The 18,216-nt window shown below is 52.1% G+C and overlaps 1 protein-coding gene across 3 annotated transcripts in view; it reads left to right on the plus strand.

Annotated features, from left to right (window-relative positions):
* The first annotated feature begins 4,672 nt into the window (after window positions 1–4,672).
* FGF13 (fibroblast growth factor 13) overlaps window positions 4,673–18,216 on the plus strand; it is a 182,788-nt gene continuing 169,244 nt past the window's right edge. The window contains exons 1-2 of one of the 3 annotated variants that reach the window (XM_064712766.1): window positions 4,673–4,801; window positions 5,117–5,281. In XM_064712766.1, coding sequence (XP_064568836.1) covers window positions 5,233–5,281 — 49 coding nt within the window. In that variant the 5' untranslated portion in view covers window positions 4,673–4,801; window positions 5,117–5,232. Of the gene's footprint in view, window positions 4,802–4,845; window positions 5,282–18,216 lie in introns of those variants that run through there. The other 2 variants (XM_064712765.1, XM_064712769.1) reach the window with 2 other exon arrangements.

Here is an 18,216-nt window from a genome sequence, read left to right on the forward strand (position 1 = left end):
GGTGTCTGGCAATGGGTCAGGAAAAGGCCACTGAAGGCTGGCATGACAAGGTGTCCCCAGTTGTAGTCACCAGCACCGAGCCCAGGTGCTGCTCTGCCCCACACAAAATGTTCAGTGTTGGTGCCCACAGGTTGCTGCACACAGCATCTCTCATCTGAGCACACTGCTTGGCTATGAGGCAAGAGGAAAACGTAAAAGAATCAATTATTATTAATTCTTTCTGCATGTGTCTAACAGAAGCTATCAAGTTAAAGCTTTATTTCAGTTGGTAATGGTCCCCAGTGTCTCCCCTGGAGTGGACACATGCCACTTTCACTCCTGCAAGGACCCAGGCCTGTCTGCTTTGTGTGTGGACATTTGTGCAAGCAGGCAGGGCTGGGTGAACTGAATGGGAAGGTGCTCCTTTATTGCCCTGTCCCATTGCAGCACAGCCCCTGCACCTCAGTCCTGCACTCTCAGGACACACCTGAGACCTCGGCACTGCTCCCCAGGGCTGGTCACAAACGGTCACTGCCCTCTGAAGGCTCTGTGGTCAGGGTGGTGCTGCTGGTGCAAAGGAGAATCCTTAAACAGCTGCAATTCATCAAACCCCAGGAGAGGGGCACCCTCAGAGGCAGGTGGCAAGCAGGCATCTATTAGAGGCCATCTGGGTCGGATTTTAAGACAGGAAGCTTCTTCTGTAGGTTTTCAAGATTTAGGTTTTACTTCTCATTTGATTTGTAAGACATTGAATGAATTGTTTTGCCTGTGGCAGTAATTGGTGAGTGATCTCTCCCTGTCCTTATCCCAACCCACGAGACTTATGTTATATTTTCTGTGCCCTGTCCAGCTGAGGAGGGCAGTGATGGAGCAACTTTGGGCCAGCATTCCATAGATGTGTGATCACTATCCCTTCCCACTTGGATCTTGTGAGGGTGTCTCTGCTGATCAGACTGAATTACTCAGAGAAATGAAACTGCAATCTCTGTGCCATCCATTAGCTGGAACTCTGTTTGCGTGCAGCAGCTGAGTTTTGGCAATCAAAAGGAAGAAGATTGTGCACAGCAAGCTGTCTGCCCAAAAATGATCTTCTGTGTGGTGCTTTAGACTGTGTGGGAATAGGAGTGGTAAAAATAATTTAGGGGCCAAATGAAACACCCATTGGAACAGGGATGTGCCTGCTCGGGGACAGGCTGTGCTTTGGCCCTGTGTTCGGTATTTAGCTCACCTGTAAATCTCCCTGGGTTTTATTATGACACACAACTGGTAGAACAGAAATTTGCCCTGGATTCCAACTGAAGCAGTGGTAGGAAATAAGGAGATGTGCAGTGGATTTCTCTGGGCTGATTTTATAGACATCACTGCAAAACAGTGGCAACTAAACCAGACACATGCCTTACTTATTTTATCCACATTGAATAGATACCTCTAGATGCCAGTGTGAATATTGAAATGTAAATTGAAATGAGGATTAAGTGCTTGTATTAGTGAGACTTTATCATGTCTGGAATCTTAAATGTAAGGCCTGATCCTGCTCTGCCAGAATGTAGGGAGAGTTTTACTCCAGATTGAACTGGGAACATACCAGGAGCCATCATGACAAAGCTTTAAAGGCACAATGTAAGATTCCTGCTATATAAAAGAGTAGAATCTGGACCTTTTACAAACCCCTGCCTACAGAAAAGAGAAACTTTCAACTTGTGAATCAGCCAAAGAACCAAGGGAAAAGTACATAGATGAGCAATGTCACTACTGTATCTGTGTGAGTTCCAGAATCCCTCAGGGGATATTTGTCTCTGTGGATATTTTACGAGGGCAGGAAAAGCATGTTCATGACTTGGGAGTGTGTTTTATAGACAAACCATACAGCCACTGCACACGAAGCAGCCGCAGCTTTGCTGTATAAAAGCACTTAGAGTTTACAGTTTCAGGTTGTTAAGCGACAGCCACAAACCCTACAGGGTACAGATGATGCCCCAGCCATGTGTGCTGCCTGGCTGGCTGCCACTCGCTTTAAATGACTCTGCTGGAATCTCGGAGCTGCACAAGGTGAGTAATTAGAACAATTTACTGATATCTGACTTTAAATCGTGCTGCCCCAACAAAGACTGTCTTGAATTTAAACCCTCCCAGGGCACACAGGGGGCACCTGAACAGCATTTACACAGACACATCAGATTTCTTTGTATTAAACTTCACTAAATCTCCTTCCTCTGCGTACCTGATTTATCTGGAGGTGCAGAAATCGCTGTAAATTCAGAAACTCAGAGAATGCTGTCAGTGAGAGGTCAGGGATCCCTGTCAGGGCCATGTACAGGAAAGTTTTTGCCTGAGCCTGTGCAGCTTGTTGTGTTTCGCTTGTGTCACCACAGCATCGAGTGCTTCTCAGCTTCCAGGGCAGGAGCTGGAAACCAATGAGGTGACAATTTCCCCTACTACAGTTGGGAAGTGATGTACCAAGACACCGAGGTTCAGATTCATATTTAAATACTTGAGTTAGCTAAAGAAATTCTGTTTTAAAGCCAGACCTGAAGTGATTTCCCTAAAATCCAGAGATGCTCACTTCAAAGAGAGGAACTGATGAGGGAATCTGAAGACATGAGGCAGCACCTGAGCACAGATTCCATCTCCACTAGGACACTCCAGCCATCAAGGCAGCTTTCAAATTCCAGGCTCTGCAAACTGGGCCTGGATTGCAATAAGCCTTCATGCAAATCTCCTTAGATTTTGCATGCAGAACACGATATTTTATTGCTGTTTTAACTGACACTTCCAAGCCCTGAAAACTAGTAAGGGGAAAAGCTAACTCATTTAAAACAGCAGGGGAAGCTCCCTCTGCCCACCAGTTGGTACAATTCTTCCACAACCTGCTGAGCTGCTGCCTCCTTCCAGTGTAGTAAATGTGAGTGTAGGGCCTGGTTTGGTCAATGTAATAACTACTCCTGCAAAACTGAACACGTCTCCTGGCAAAGGTGAGAATGGCTCGGGTAAGGCAGCTTCACTGTCAGCACCAACACAGCATTTGTCAGTGACATTTGGTGTTGGAAAGACCTCAGACCAGAAGTGTGAATTGTCACGGCTCTCAGCAAAGACACTGCAAATGCCTTTGAAAATCAGGGCTAAGTTGTATTGGACAACTGAAATCTCCTTGCTGGGGTTCATCAACTGCTTCTGACAGTGCTGGCTCAGCTGAACCAGAGAATCTCTCCTTCCCCATTCCGTTTCCATTCAGTGGTCCCTGTTTGGAGAGAAACAGGCAAGAAAAAGACCAGGTGTTTAACCCCCTGGAGAGCCTCGGATGTGTTAAAAAACCAAACAGCTGAAGAGGCTCATGTGAAATAGACTTACATGGAGAGCACTCCAAGCCCACTATCACCAGAGGGCTTACTGAATCCTAGAGTCATTTTGATTGGGAAAGGCCTCTGAGATCATCAAATCTGTTAACCCGCACTCCCGTAGTCACTGCTAAGCCATGTCCCTAAATGCCACCCCTCTGTGGTCTGAAATACCTCTGGCCACGGTGCCTTCAGCACTGACCCAGCGAGCCTGTGTCCTGCAGAGCAAAGCTGAGCCTACCGAGCCATCCCGGCTCCTGGTCCTCAGCTAAAACTGCCCTGACGTCGCTAACCGCCCTTGATCTGCAGGCACCGTGTGCGGTGGCATGAGCCTTCATCCCACGCCGTGTTTCATCATCACCCACTGCCTCAGCCGCTGTCCTGCAGCGCGGTGCCCGGGGCAGAGGGCTGGCCGCCGAAAGCCGAGCTGTGCCCGCCTGTCCCCAGCTGTCCGGGTGCCGCAGGGGACGGGGACAGGGCCGGGCAGGAATCCGGCCCCACTAAAAATAGCGGCCCCGGGGCCGGGCTGTGCCGGGACCCCCGGCGGGAGCGGGGCACGGGGGCTGCCCGGGTGCCAGCCCTGCCTCGCTCCCTGCGGGAATCCCTCGTGTCCCCGGCCCGGAGCGGCTCCTTCGGGCCGGGCAGAGCGGGCAGCAGCAGCCGAGGGGCTCCCCGGCCCGGCCCGGCTCGCCCTGCCCGGAGGGTTATTTTGGGAGGCCCCAGCGGGGCCGGGCTCCAAGGGGCTGCACCGGGCCCGTCCCTCCCCCGACGGCAGAGGAAGTTTTGCCCCACCGAGGAGAGGGTGCCAGGGGGGCGGGACACGCCGCTGTTACACAGGTGAGGGGCTCTGGCTGCTCTGGGGGTCCCTTCCCGCTCCCCCAGGGGATGGAGCAGGGGCGGGAGGGGTGAGCGCCGTCCCACACGCCGGGGCAGGGCAGGGCTGGGCGGCAGCCGGCGCGGCTCTGCCCGTTCCCTGCTGCGGAACCCGATCCCCATTGCCCTCCGTGCCCGCTGCTAACGGGAACCCGATCCCCCCGTGCCCCCCGTGCCCCGCTCCCGCCACGGCAGCAACAGGCAGGGAGCGGGCGGCGCCGGGCCCCGCGCCCACAGCCGCCCCTGCGGTACCGGGCTGGCGGCGGTACCGGGGGCGGCCCGGCCGGCCGTGGCTCCGGCCGTGGGGCGGCGGTCCGTGGCCGGGGGGCAGCGGGAGGCGTGCTGCCCCCGCCCTCCCCCGTGCCGGTTAATGGAGCCCCGGTGCGGGTGATGGGGAGCGCGGGGCCAGCGGCTGGAGCTGCTCCTCCAGCCCTCCTCGCTGCCGCGAGCGTAAACCTGCCGCCTCTTCTGCAGTGACGGGGACTCGCGTCCTCCTCCTCCGCCTATCCGCGGCTGCGGCTCAGCTGCTCCATCCCATTATTATTAGGGGAGGATGCGAAAAGAGAAAAACCCGAACCCAACACACCCAAGCGAACAACCCCTCCCCAGTCACGGTACCCCCCTCCCCCCGGTCGGTGGGACTTGCAGGACCAGCTGCGCTTCCCTGGCCCTGGGGAGGGGAGGCAGAGCCGGGGAGGCGGGGGAAGGAGGGGGCCGGGGCCGGGCAGACGCGGGGAATATCGCTTTTGTCTCCGGCACGGCGAGCGGCGCAGGGGCTCGGTGCTGCGGCTGCCGGAGCCCCCCGCTCCCCGCTCGGCTCCCGCAGGCACCGCGGCGGCGCCGCCGGGCTCCGAGGCTCCGCTCCGGGGAGCGGGCAGCTCGCCGGCTCCTCAGTGCCCCCCCTTCCCCTGCTCCCGGTGTTATTTCAGCCTTTTCGGCGTAGAGGATCCCCCACGCGCACGCACGCTGCCCCCCGCCCGAGGTTTCTTTGGTCCAGCCGGAATTCGCGACGCTCCCGGGGATTTTCCCACCCAAGCTGGGGTCTATGAGCGGGAAGGTGATCAAGCCCAAAGAAGAGAAAGATGCTTCCAAGGGTAAGGCAGGCGCAGCCGCCCCGATCGGCGGCGCGTTCCCCGGCCCGACCGCGGACAGCTCACGGGGCCGGGAGGGGGGCACGGCTCCGGGGGCAGCCCCGGCTCGGCAGGGAGCGGCACCCGGCACTGCCCGGCACCCCGGCTCGGCCGCGGGGCCCGCTCAATGCGGCACCGGGGCCCCCCCGTTCCCCAGCGGGCAGGCGAGGGGAGGGGGCGGCTCCCGGCCGGGGCCGGGGGTGCTCGGCGCTGCGGCGGCTCCGGCCGGCGGGCGGGGAGGGCACACATCGCCATGGAGACGGGCAGCGGGGACGGGGCCGGGGCACCCAGCGGGGCCGGGGCACCCAGCGGGGCCGGGGCACCCAGCCGGGCCGGGCACGGGGGTTTCCCCGCCCCGCTTCGCCCCGGGCCCCGCGGCGCTGGGGCTGCCCGCGCCGGGGGCATGGCCGGGGTTTGTGCCCGGGTACGGGGTCCATGCCGGGGTTCCCTGCCAGGGTGCGAGGGTTCCCTGCCGGGGTTCCCTGCCGGTTCCCGCCGGGTTCCTGCCGGGTTCCCTGGTACGTACCGGGGTTCCTCGCCGGGGTCCTGCCCGGGCGCAGTGGCCCTCGCACAGGTGGCCGTGTGCCCCGTGCCACCCGGCCGGCTCGGGGCTCGCTGTCCCTCGGGGTGTCCCCGGGGCTCCCCGCACACCCCAGTGTGGTTTCGGAGGGGGCTGGGGCCGGGCCTCCCCGCAGGACCGAAACCCGCCCCTCATTTCCTAGTTCTGTAAAACCGAGTGGGACACTTCCCTGCCGTTTACTTTTTTAGCAGCCAGAGAGGCCGAATCAAAACAATACAGCCTTTCTATTCTTGATAAAAAGCTTTTGGTTTTGAAAATTTATGTTTAACACTTTGGAAAGCTTCTTTTTTATGTTCTTTTAGTGTGAGTTTTTTTCCCAACTCTGTCTTTCCCCTTCTTACTATGTTCTGTCTCATGTCCAAATCCTTAGCGTTTGCATGACATTTTTTTTCTCAGCAACCCAATCAACTTCACTACTTAGATGCATTGCAAAACCTTACTTTTTTTAGATAAATATATTTTGCCTTTACATTATATCCTTTGAAGTTGAGTTGATTTTGATTTTCTTTCATGGTGGCCTTATTCGCTATATTGCGCTTTAAATAATTTATTAAGCAGTGCAGAACAAAAGATTCCCGCCTTTCTGAGGAATTACTTTGCATGATTTAGAACTGTGGTACAAACGTAAGCAAAAAGAAATTGCCATACTTGCGCTATGCTTGCCTGAAAGCTTATTTTTAAAATCAAGCTTACATATTGCATTTTGTGCTGTGATTACAGGTTCTAATGACACACTTCACGTCTGAAATTGCTTTGGCACATTTCAGAGCAGTGGGACAAAGGCACTTGTGTGTCTGTTAGTGAGTCAGTGATGCCTGAGACGTGCGAGGCTGTGATGTCAGTGCTGACAGGGTGAGCAGGTGAACATTCTGGGGCTCAGGAAAAGCAGTGGGTGCTGCTGCTCTGCTTCAGGAGTCGCTGCTCCGCTCCCTGAGCTCACAGAGAAACTCTCTGTGCTCCCACCAAGCAGAGAGGCAGTTGTGGGTACAGCAGGAGGAGCCCACATGTGTGAGGAGGTTTGTGAGTGGTGGGGAGCACCTGTGAAACAGCTTTTAGAGAGGCTCGGGGATGCTGAGAAGGAGTTAATATTTACTGGCTCATGTATAGGCTGCATGATCCTCCTCAGCCTCTTGAGTTGTAGACAAGAATAGGAAATGTTCTTTCCTCTGAACCTCCTGAATTCTCTTTTGGTCATTGCAAGTGTTAGTGCTCTCAATGGGAATGTTTGATTTGGCTCCAGCCATAGTAAATCCAGGTAGTGATGGGTGGGGTTTTTTGTTAAGATTTTTTGGTCTGGATGGGTTTTTTATACAATTAAACAGTTTATAATTTGCCTGGAAAGGATGGGATACCATTTCCTGCATTTTTTTGCAGGTGTACTGTGGCACTAGAGTCCTGAGAGAAAGCTCTGTGGTTTTGGGTTAGTTAAGCTCTCTGTCAGAGAACAACATAATCATGTTTTATATACGAGTGGCTTGTGGTGGTGCTGGTTCAGGTACCCCGTCTGTAAGGGAGGGTGGTGTAGTTTGAATACCTGCTGTAAATGCAGCTGTCCCAGGGCTGTGTTTGCCCCATAAATGTGGAATGCTTCTCAGTGAGAGCAGTGCCAGCATTTCTCACTCCTGAAGCTTTCTTAGGCATTGCAGGGCCATGCATGAGGTGAGACCTTGCTGTAATTCTCTACAGGATTTGGGGAGGGCCATGTTCAGCCCAAATGTAGGAGCTGCACTGTGTATGTTGTTAAGAGACACTTTCTTCCCCTGGATTTGGGGTGGCTCTTTCTAGAAAAAAGTGATTTATACAGAACTTTGAAAGGCCATGGATTTTGCTGGGAAAAAGCACAATCCAGAGCAAATACTTAACTGCTTTGCAGTGGTTGTTTGCAGTGAAATTATGCTTTTGTAAAGTCTGTGGTGGTGTCAGTGGAGTTCTGCAGGTGTTACAGAAGTATAAAAATCTATTTTTAATTAAAACAGTGGGGGTTTTTCACTTCTTTCCTGAAGCCAAAGAGGAAGGTAACTGCTTGCTTAAGAGTGTGTTGGTCCCACTTGTAAGTCCTGCCTGGAAAACCCAGTGATGGCTGTGTTTTGCTCAATATCTGGTTGCTTTTAAAAGTGGCTGTGGGCATTTAGCATTATCTATCCTAATCTTAACTAAAGCTCACGGATTAGCAGAATGAAGTCAGGGATGTGCACCTTTCCTTTCTGCAAGATGCTGCAATAACTGTGCTGTGTACCTACAGGATTAGGGCAGATGATGGCATTGATTTCCCCTCTCCCCTATATTTAATTCAGGTGTGTGATAGTTGGAAGGTGCAGGGTGCTGCCAGCCCAGGTGTGCTCCCAGCTGCTCCCCGGGGCACAGGGGCAGTGCTGCTCTGGGCTGGAGGCTGTTTGGGGCAGCCAGCAGCTGGTTCCAGAGCGGCCTGTCCCCTCTGGGCTGCCTTCATCCTGGGGCAGTGCCCGTGTCACCTCCCTGTGCCTGGGGGACAGGAATGCCAGGGGCTGGGGAGGAGCAGCTCAGCACCCACAGTGGGCACTGGCTGGGGAGCAGCAGCTCAGGGGGTGCTCTGGGTGCAATCCCAGCTCAGCAGTGGGCACTCAGTGATTTTGGGAGCAGCTCAGCACTCAGGGTGCAATCCCAGCTCAGCAGTGGGCACTCACTGATTTTGGGAGCAGCTCAGCACTCAGGGGGTGCTCTGGGTGCAATCCCAGCTCAGCAGTGGGCACTCAGTGATTTTGGGAGCAGCTCAGTGCTCAGGGGGTGCTCTGGGTGCAATCCCAGCTCAGCAGTGGGCACTCAGTGATTTTGGGAGCAGCTCAGCGCTCAGGGGATGCTCTGGGTGCAATCCCAGCTCAGCAGTGGGCACTCAGTGATTTTGGGAGCAGCTCAGTGCTCAGGGGGTGCTCGGGGTGCATTCCCAGCTCAGCAGTGGGCACTCACTGATTTTGGGAGCAGCTCAGTGCTCAGGGGATGCTCTGGGTGCAATCCCAGCTCAGCAGTGGTCAGTGATTTTGGGCAGCTCAGTGCTCAGGATGCTCTGGTACAATCCCAGCTCAGCAGTGGGCACCAGTGATTTTGGGACCAGCTCAGTGCTCAGGGGATGCTCTGGGTGCATTCCACTCAGCAGTGTCAGTGATTTGGGAGCAGCTCAGCGCTCAGGGGATGCTCGGGGTGCATTCCCAGCTCAGCAGTGGGCACTCAGTGATTTTGGGAGCAGCTCAGTGCTCAGGGGGTGCTCTGGGTGCAATCCCAGCTCAGCAGTGGGCACTCAGTGATTTGGGGAGCAGCTCCGTGCTCAGGGGATGCTCTGGGTGCATTCCCAGCACAGAAGTGGTCAGTGATTTTGGGGCAGCTCTTCTGCATTCCCAGCTCAGCAGAGCAGCTCCCACCAGGCAGGTTCTTGTCCTGGCACGGAGCTGCTGTGCCCAGAGCCGTGGCTGTGCCAGGGCAGGGCATTTCCCCAGAAGTGTTGGCCTTGCACTCTGGGCACAGTGCTTCGAGTGTCCCCGTCGGTCCTTGGGGCTGGACCAGCATCACCTGCTTTGAATGAAATATTTTTATCTTCTGTTTAGGGAGAGTTGTGGGCATGAGGAGAGCCCTGGGCATGCATGGGGAAGGAGCTGGAAGCCCTGTGCTTTGGGGCTGGCCCTTGGAGAGCCCGTGCTGCCTGCTCTTACAGCCAGGCCCTTGCACACGCTGCTCTGCAGTTTGTGTGGCTCCTCTGGGCAGTCGAGAGCTGGAGCAGAGAGTCTCAAACTCAATCTGAGGAGTGGATTAATCTGCATTTGTGTTCCTTTTTGCTAAGGGGATTATGTACTATTGGCTTCCCCATCAAAGCAGATGCAGGGGGATCTGTTGCTGTCACCGTGCTGTCACCACAAGGAACTGGGATAGCTTTGTCCAAAAGTCTGATCGCCTCAGCCATAAGCAGTGAGGAAATGCAGAGTGTATTTTCTTCTGCAGAAAGCAAAATAGGAGCATTTTTGAAGCTGAAAGCTTCTAATCTGAGAAGAGTGTATTGAAATAGTGACAGTAACAGTGAAGACTCTGGAAGTACAGGTACTATTCTAATTCAGTGACAGCAGAAAACAAAGCACTTAGAGAAATCACTTGGCAGGAAGAACAGAAGTCGGAATTTTGAGGTATCTATTACTGCTTTTCCTGGCTTTATGGGAATATAGGATAATGCAGCTTATGATTGAAAGGTCTGGAGAAAAGCTGACAAAAATAAAGAAGCTGATGTCAACAGTTATATTTCTATAGAACTGATTCATGAGACAGTAACTTACTTCAGGGACTGAGGAGGAGCAGCATGTAAGCTGACCACGTCTTGGTCTGAGGCCACGGGATCAAAATTAGCAGGGAGTGCAGCCCTGGTGAGAAGGGGGAAGGGAGCCCGGTGCTGAGTGCCTCGAGTGCTGCTTGGCCAGCTCAGGTCACAGGCAGGGCATTTCTGTGTCTTTTTGGCAGAAACTTGGGCGCCAGCTCTTTTCACTGCAGACCAAAAGCCCCCCAGACTTCAGCAGCAGCTGCAGTTTAGGATGTGAGCTTGAGGATCTGTTCAGGCAGGTGCTTGCAGCAGCACATTGGGTCCTTGTGGTCAGTTGGTGCTGCTGACCTACACATCAGAACTTGTGTTTGTGGTAGAAACACGGAACGGCACCAGAGAGTGAGTGTTAACCACAGTGCTTTTGTTCCCTTCACACTGGAAATCTCAGAGGCTCCTGTCTGAGGTTGCAGATTTCACTTTGAATAAATAGAAGCCTGCATCGCCCACTGGAAAGAGCCAGCCAAAATCTGGGCCATGGCCCATCCCACCCTGGTATTGATCCCTCAGGTCACAATGGATGCTCAGTGCTTGGCTGAGCCCTGATCCATTCAGAACTCCCAGTGACACCAGTGGGAGTTCTCTGTCTGCCCGTGGCATTGCCTCTGATTAGTGGGAGGTTGTTAATGTGCCCATGCTTGGAATATTTACAGTAACTACCTCCTGTTCTGACTCATTATCTGGGCTGGCTTTGGTACCACAAACGACAGGAGCTCTATAAAAGAAACATCCTTCCCTCTCAATCCCAAGACTGTTGCCCCTCACATATGCTGATAAAACGTCAGCAGTTAAAAAGTGGAAGCAGTGTTGAGATGGAAATGCCAGCACATTTGTGCTGATGCTCCTGAATGGTTTTCAGTGTTGAGGAAATCCACAGCAAGGCAGAATTTCCAGGGACAAGCTCCACACTCGGGGGTTTGTTGGTGTTGGTTCTGTGTGGCTGCTGTCCATGCCAACAACTTGTGTTGTACAGAAGGTAGTAAAAGTCTTTTTTTTTGCTTCTAGAGGAAAACTTAATTATAGTTGCCTCTTGCAGATGCCAAATCTCCAAATGAAGCCTGGAGGACGAGCAGCCCCACAGAGCCTTGCAGGGCGCTGCAGAGGGGGAGCACAGCAGCCACAGCAGATGCACCAGAATCTGCATGGCCTAGATCTGGCATCTCTGCTCTGTGGCCACCCACAGTACACTGCAGACTTGTCATTAACTGAATTTGTGCCATCTACTGAGATTTCCTGCAAGGCATTGGTCTCACCCCTGTGCTTTGGGAATGGAGGCTGCAGGGCAGCCTTGGGTCCATGCATGCTCAATTTCTGCTCCTGTTCCTCATGGTGTGTTAGTGCTGATGTCTCCTGCAGAAGCCACAGCTCCAGAGTTGTGTGAAAAATCTCAGGAGCAAAGATGGGGCAAGTCCTGAATCCATGCTTGTGTAAAATCCTCTGTAAATCTGGAGGTGTTCTGTGTACAATAAAACATTTGTAACTCCAAGAGGACAAGCCTCCCATCCTGGACAACCCTTAGCTGAGCATTTTCAGGCCAGGAGCTCTGTGTTTCTGTGAATTGGAGAGGAGCAGCCCTGTTGGTGCCTGGATGCTCTCACAGATTCCGTGGTCTCAGATCTCCTCTGTGGGACTGAAGGGTTCTTGGCCACTCCTGTCCCTCTCAGCTGAGCCTGGCTCTAGGGCTTGTGCAGCCCAAACATTTTTCCTTCCTCAGTTACATCATTTTACCTAACAAAATTCCTTCCTTTTCCCAAAATACACGTCTTGGTCAAGCTTACATGAAAATGCATGTTAAAAACCAAAATGAGACAACTAGGTTATAGATGTTATTTACAATAATCCTTTTATTTTTGTGTGTGGTATCTTGGGTAAAAGTTTCTGTGAATTGTCTGGTTTTGTGCTCAATATTTGTTTTGTGTTGCTGAGTGAAATGAAGGCGAAAATAATTTGAATTGCACCCTCGGGCAGGTAACAATTCAGTTCTTCTCATGAAGAGAGTGTAAAGTGAGACTGTTCTCCACTTAATTAGTTTTGTGAGAGTGATGTATAAGGCAAGGTCAGTGCTAAAGGAAGAAAGGGCTGGCATGGATTGAACACTGCTTACGTTGTTTGAATAATTAGAGCATCACTGGGAGGCGGGAGGGAGCAGAGGACAGAAATGAGGTGGGAAGAAGAGATATTCCTGAAATAGCAATCGAATTGCCATTGATCTGGGCTGCATTACATGTACACAGTTCAGGATTGACTGAATCTGAGCTGCTGGTGCTTTGGTACCTGTGCCACTGGTGGTGCTTGCAGCTGAAATGAAGGTGTATTTATGGAGATACTCTGTTCTGTGGCCCGGGGAATCTCTAGGTGCTTTTCAAAAGCTGGGGTCTGACATAATTGATCCAAGGCTCTCTTGGTTGCTTTAAGAATGAATTGTTTAACCAGTGCTTGATATCTTTGATATGTGTGCATTTAGTTACCGGCCAGTTTAGGATGAATTTCTGCTGTGATGGTGGGATCAGATCAGAGGTGGGCATGGTGTAATCCCCTCTGGGCTGTGTGCTCTGCAGGGATTTGTTTTGGGTGTCACTTGTGTCCCTTATGTAGCTCCTGGCCACATGTTCAAGTAGCTGAGGCTGGATTTACTTCCCCACATTGCCAGTGTGCTGTCAGTCTGCTTACACAGAAACATTTTTCCTTTGGCTTTTGCATCTGCTGTGGAGTTCTGGGCAGCTATCTTGTGTGTTCAGTACACATGTGAAATTCTTGTGTTGCTCTGACATCTCATTTTGCCCAAGTTGTGCCACAGTACTGCCTGGAAAATGATCCGTGTTTTAATTGTAATTATACACAGTGCTCTGAGCTGGTGTGGCTTTGTTCCTCTGGGTGCTGCAGGAGAATAAGAAGCCAGGATGGAGCCAGTTGTCACCGCAAGCCATTGTCACTCCTGGTGGGGTGCAGAGCTGGAGAGCCTGATCCGTGCGAGTGCTCCCTGGTGCAATACAGACGTGGAGGTGTTTTTGGGAGTTGCAGCGTTGGTGGGGATTGCAGGTGAACGCATTTCCTCAGGGAGGGGTGTGCAGCTGTGTGAGGCCATCCCAGGAGCAGTGTCCCTCCTGCCCACAGTGGTGACTCCTGCTGGAGGAGCAGGGGTCCCTGCAGCCCCCCGTACAGCACAGAGCCATCTCGCAGCGTGCACAGGGCAGCTCTGTCATGTGCTCTGCCTCACGTTTGCCTCTCGTCTTGCATAGCAGTGCCTGAATCCAGAGACTGCCAAAAATAGCTGGCTGCTTTCAAGTGATTGGGCAAGGAGAGCTGGAGTGACTTTCATCTGCTGCTCTTCTCCCCTTCCCGCTCTGCCCTGTTTGCTTTCTGAGAGAGGATATTGGGTTTTCGTTTGCTTTGGCGGCGCTCAATAAAAGGTGGTCAGAGTGAAGTAAGTCAAGAGGCATCACATGGCAAGGCTCTCCTTCATCCCCTCGTGGGGAGGCTATGGCAGCAGGGTCAGAAGTCTGGCTGCAGCTGAGAAGGGATTTTGGGGTGAAGTGTGAGCGGTTTCAGACCCGCTCCAAGGTCAGGACACTGCCTGGCCGGGGAGGCTGGAGGAGGAATGTCTGTGTTGGTGCTGCTGGCTGGCTGCTGGCCATGCAGAGCTGTGCTACTTGGCCCCTGGAGAGCAGCACAAATGGTTTCCTTGGCTGCAGGAGGGGCTGGGTGTTTGTTTTGGGGTTGGGTTTCATCTTGTTTGTTTGGTTTGGTTTTTGGGGTTTCGTTTTTTGTTTTTTGTTTCTTTTCAGATTATCAGTGCAAACCCCAGTTTTCAAGTTCTGTTTGTACAATTGTGTCCTTGGGAGGAATTTCTATCCCATGATTTCTGGGATGTTGGGGGTTAGTGTACATGGCAGTTCATGAGGGGTGTCCCGTTGGTACGTGATGGAGAGCAGTGAAAGCTTTTTAGGCAGTGATTCAGTAACTCCTGCACAAGGAGAGGACAGCGTGGAAAACAGGAGAAAGATGAACTTGGACTTTTTCCTAGTAGTTCATTTAAGAACAGTAGATGCCCTTGTTTAGGGATGCCTAATTTAAGTGGCAGCAATTAATGACTGTAGAGGAGAGAAGGATTGTGCAGAGCTGTGAAAGTTTTCAGTTCTTTTCATGGCAACTTTCAGGGTTTAAAAATTTGAGTTTGTTTCCCCACTGGGACATAAGCAAAACTTCTTTGAGATTTCTCAGGAAAAACAGTCACACTAGAGCTATTTTAAGGAAAAAGACCTGTCAGGTTTTCCATCCCTGTCCTTGTTCCACCCTTGGTCTGAAAAGACCTCCCGTCAAAACAGAGATGTTTCTTCAAGACTTTTGAGTATGATCAGAAAAATTAGTTAGGCCCTTCTGAACAATGTTAGGAAGGGATTTTGAAATACATAACAGCTGAAAGAAGCAGGGTTTCGTGTCAGTGCTGTGGAGGATGCTGGAAGCTCAGTACCGAGGTGGCAGGGCTGTGCCCTTTGGTCTGGAAGTGCCTTTGTTTCACTCCACGTTTGATCATGAAGGATGGACTTTAAATTGCTTTGTGGAATGAATAAAAGGTGGCAGGCTGAGAATGGAAGGGGGAGAAAGTGTGGTGCAGTGGCAGGAGAAAGCAGATTCTGTGAGACTTTGAACGATGGAAAATGAACTTTGAAAAGTCTCTGGAGAGCACAAGGAAGCTGAAGAATGTAATGGAAGAGGAGATACTGTGGGTGTAACTCGTAGTAATATCAGACTGCAGGGAAAGCACGCAGGTTTGACAGCCTGAAATGGTGCAGAAAAGACTTGACAATCTGTCCTGCAAGGTGCCAAACATCTCTACTTTCCATTTGCCCAAAAGCTGTTAGCGCTCTGCTTTGGGTCCCTATCAGTGAAAGTTGGATATTCTTGTCATGCCACATTCCCACTATCACAAATTCTTACCTTCAGTGCATTGCAGGAGCCATTGAGTGTGCATGAGGCGGGCTGAGTGAGTGACAAAAGGCTCATGAGAGAAATGGAGAAAGCCTAGCAGATTTGATGGCTGAGGTGCAGGGTGTGAGCGAGCTGTTTGTCAGGCAGCGCCTCTGTCCCTGAGAGGAGATAACACATTGCTCTTCCTTCACAGAGCTGGGAGAGCATTGCTGTCAGTGCATCCACAGAGCTGGGAGAGCATTGCTGTCGGTGCATCCACAGAGCTGGGAGAGCATTGCTGTCGGTGCATCCACAGAGCTGGGAGAGCATTGCTGTCGGTGCACCCACAGAGCTGGGAGAGCACTGCTGTCAGTGCATCCACAGAGCTGGGAGAGCATTGCTGTCGGTGCACCCACAGAGCTGGGAGAGCACTGCTGTCAGTGCATCCACAGAGCTGGGAGAGCATTGCTGTCGGTGCACCCACAGAGCTGGGAGAGCATTGCTGTCGGTGCATCCACAGAGCTGGGAGAGCATTGCTGTCGGTGCACCCACAGAGCTGGGAGAGCATTGCTGTCAGTGCATCCACAGAGCTGGGAGAGCATTGCTGTCGGTGCACCCACAGAGCTGGGAGAGCATTGCTGTCAGTGCATCCACAGAGCTGGGAGAGCACTGCTGTCGGTGCATTCACAGAGCTGGGAGAGCATTGCTGTCGGTGCACCCACAGAGCTGGGAGAGCATTGCTGTCGGTGCATCCACAGAGCTGGGAGAGCATTGCTGTCGGTGCACCCACAGAGCTGGGAGAGCATTGCTGTCGGTGCACCCACAGAGCTGGGAGAGCACTGCTGTCGGTGCATCCACAGAGCTGGGAGAGCATTGCTGTCAGTGCACCCACAGAGCTGGGAGAGCATTGCTGTCGGTGCATCCACAGAGCTGGGAGAGCATTGCTGTCGGTGCATCCACAGAGCTGGGAGAGCATTGCTGTCGGTGCATCCACAGAGCTGGGAGAGCATTGCTGTCGGTGCATCCACAGTGCCTGCACCCACTGTGGAACCCTCTGCTTTTATAGGGCTTTTGTCAAAGTGTTTTTGCCTCTTCAGTCAGATCTCTAATTACAGTTCTTATTGCTGCTGTCAGCATTTTAAACTGTCCTGTGCTTGGGTTGGGTTTGAATAACTCCTGGTGAGAGAATTTGATAGATCATTGGTGTTTATTTGGGTGGCACCTTCTGAAGAGCAGCACCTGAGCTGTGCTGTCCTGTCAGGTCAGGCTGAGGCATGGTTTGTGCTGCTCAGTGCCAGCCTTGGGAATCAAACCCTCAGTGGAAATGTGACGTGCTTTGCACTTCACAGTGCTGACCGCTCTTGGGATCAATATTTTAAATATTCTTTTTCCCCCCAGTTTTTTTCTTTATAAAAAGTGTGGCAGGGGGTTGTGTTAATCAATGTTCTAAGATAAGCCTGAAGATTGCTAGAATGAACTGCAATTTTCAGCCTTGATTCTGCAGTATGGGATTACTGAAGTATGTAAGAGAAACAGATTTGGTTCCTGATCTGATCTTGCAGCATCAGAAAACCATGCTGGTGAATAAAAGGGAGCAGAATCCTGTGTTTAGGAATGAGAGATTGCCTGGGAGATGCTGTGAACTGAACAGTGTGGTTTGAAGTTTTACCCTGTCCTGTGCTGGATGTCCTTGAAGGCAGCTGCTGCCTCTCCAGTTCTGCTGTATTTTGGTTGTTGGTGCTTCAAAATTTGGCTTTGGGAATTATTCTGTATAATTCAGTCTCTTGCAATATCTTCATCTGTTTCTTATTTATGTTTTACCTTTATTCACAAGCATAAGATTATTGACTCAAAGGTCTTGAAGGATTATTAACACCTTGGCAAATATGGTGAGAATGAAGAGTCTTTAAAAGGTAGTGGCATCAGTTTTTGACCCAGTCAAAATACCATCACAAAGCACGGAAATGTTGGTTTTATGTGCATTTTCTGTTCAGTACTCACGTGTGCAGTGTGCTGGCTCTGTGCTGTGCTGTGAGCAGGGAGCTGCTGGATAAATTCTGGCTGGTGCTGCTGTGATCAGTGAGCAGGGTCTGTGCTTGTAGGCTCAGCACCCTGGCTGCCCTGCCATGGGCTGGCTGAGGATCAGCTGGGCCAGCACAGCTCGGGCACTTTGAGGCTTCACATCAAACTGTGGCAGCAAACCAGATCTGCCTTTGTTTCTGAGCTTTCAAATCCTGCAGCAGTGAGGCGGGCTGCCCTGGCGTGCCCAGCTTTATTTCCCAAGATGTAATTTAATTTATTCCTTGCTCACTGACTTGAGTAAATCAATTAAAACTTGTGTGTGAGTGTGTGTGTGTAACAAGGCTTTGACATAAGGTAATTGATCAGGAGGTGCAGACATATGAGGAAGGCGTGGGACAGATTTTAAAGCAGAAGAGTGAAACGTGGTGGTTTCTTTTGATGTGATGTGGTGGTAGCTAAATTCCCATCTTGTGTAGTAACAGGCTTTTCTCTGGGTGCTGTGGTGTTAAACACTCTCTTTGCACATATGCAGGTTAATCTTTTTTCAGCTTGTCCTTTTGGAAACGCGCCATGTCTCCATCCTTTTCACTTTGTCTGGAAGGGAGGTTAAGATGGGAATCTCAAAATGCAAAGACTGTCAGTTGTCCACCTCTTTCAGTAGGCCAATACAGTTCACTGATTAATTACTTCCTGCACCTTGGCTCCCTCTGGAACCTGGTCCCTGTCCAGTTCCTCTGCCTCTGTGGGGTGCTGTCCCCACAGGCTGGGATGACAAACGTGTAAATCCTCCCTGTGCTCCTCCAAGTGCCTCATGAACCACAGGACCGGCTGTAGGTCAGCCTGGGGCCCTGGAGGGTGCAGTGACAGGGAGTGAGCACCTTGCCAGGCTCTCCTGCACGGACAAGGTCCTGCTTACCCCAGAGGGACAGTGTGTGTGGGCACAGCTGCCCCAGTGCGCCCCGGGCTGTGGCAGTGGCAGCAGAGCCAGCCCCTGCCCAGGACCAGCCTTGCAGCTCTCTCTCCATGGTATTTTTAGAGTTGTAATCATTTCTTGCTCTT

The sequence above is a fragment of the Zonotrichia leucophrys genome, chromosome 4A (assembly GCF_028769735.1).
Source record: "Zonotrichia leucophrys gambelii isolate GWCS_2022_RI chromosome 4A, RI_Zleu_2.0, whole genome shotgun sequence".
In the NCBI taxonomy this organism is placed as follows: Eukaryota; Metazoa; Chordata; class Aves; order Passeriformes; family Passerellidae; genus Zonotrichia; species Zonotrichia leucophrys.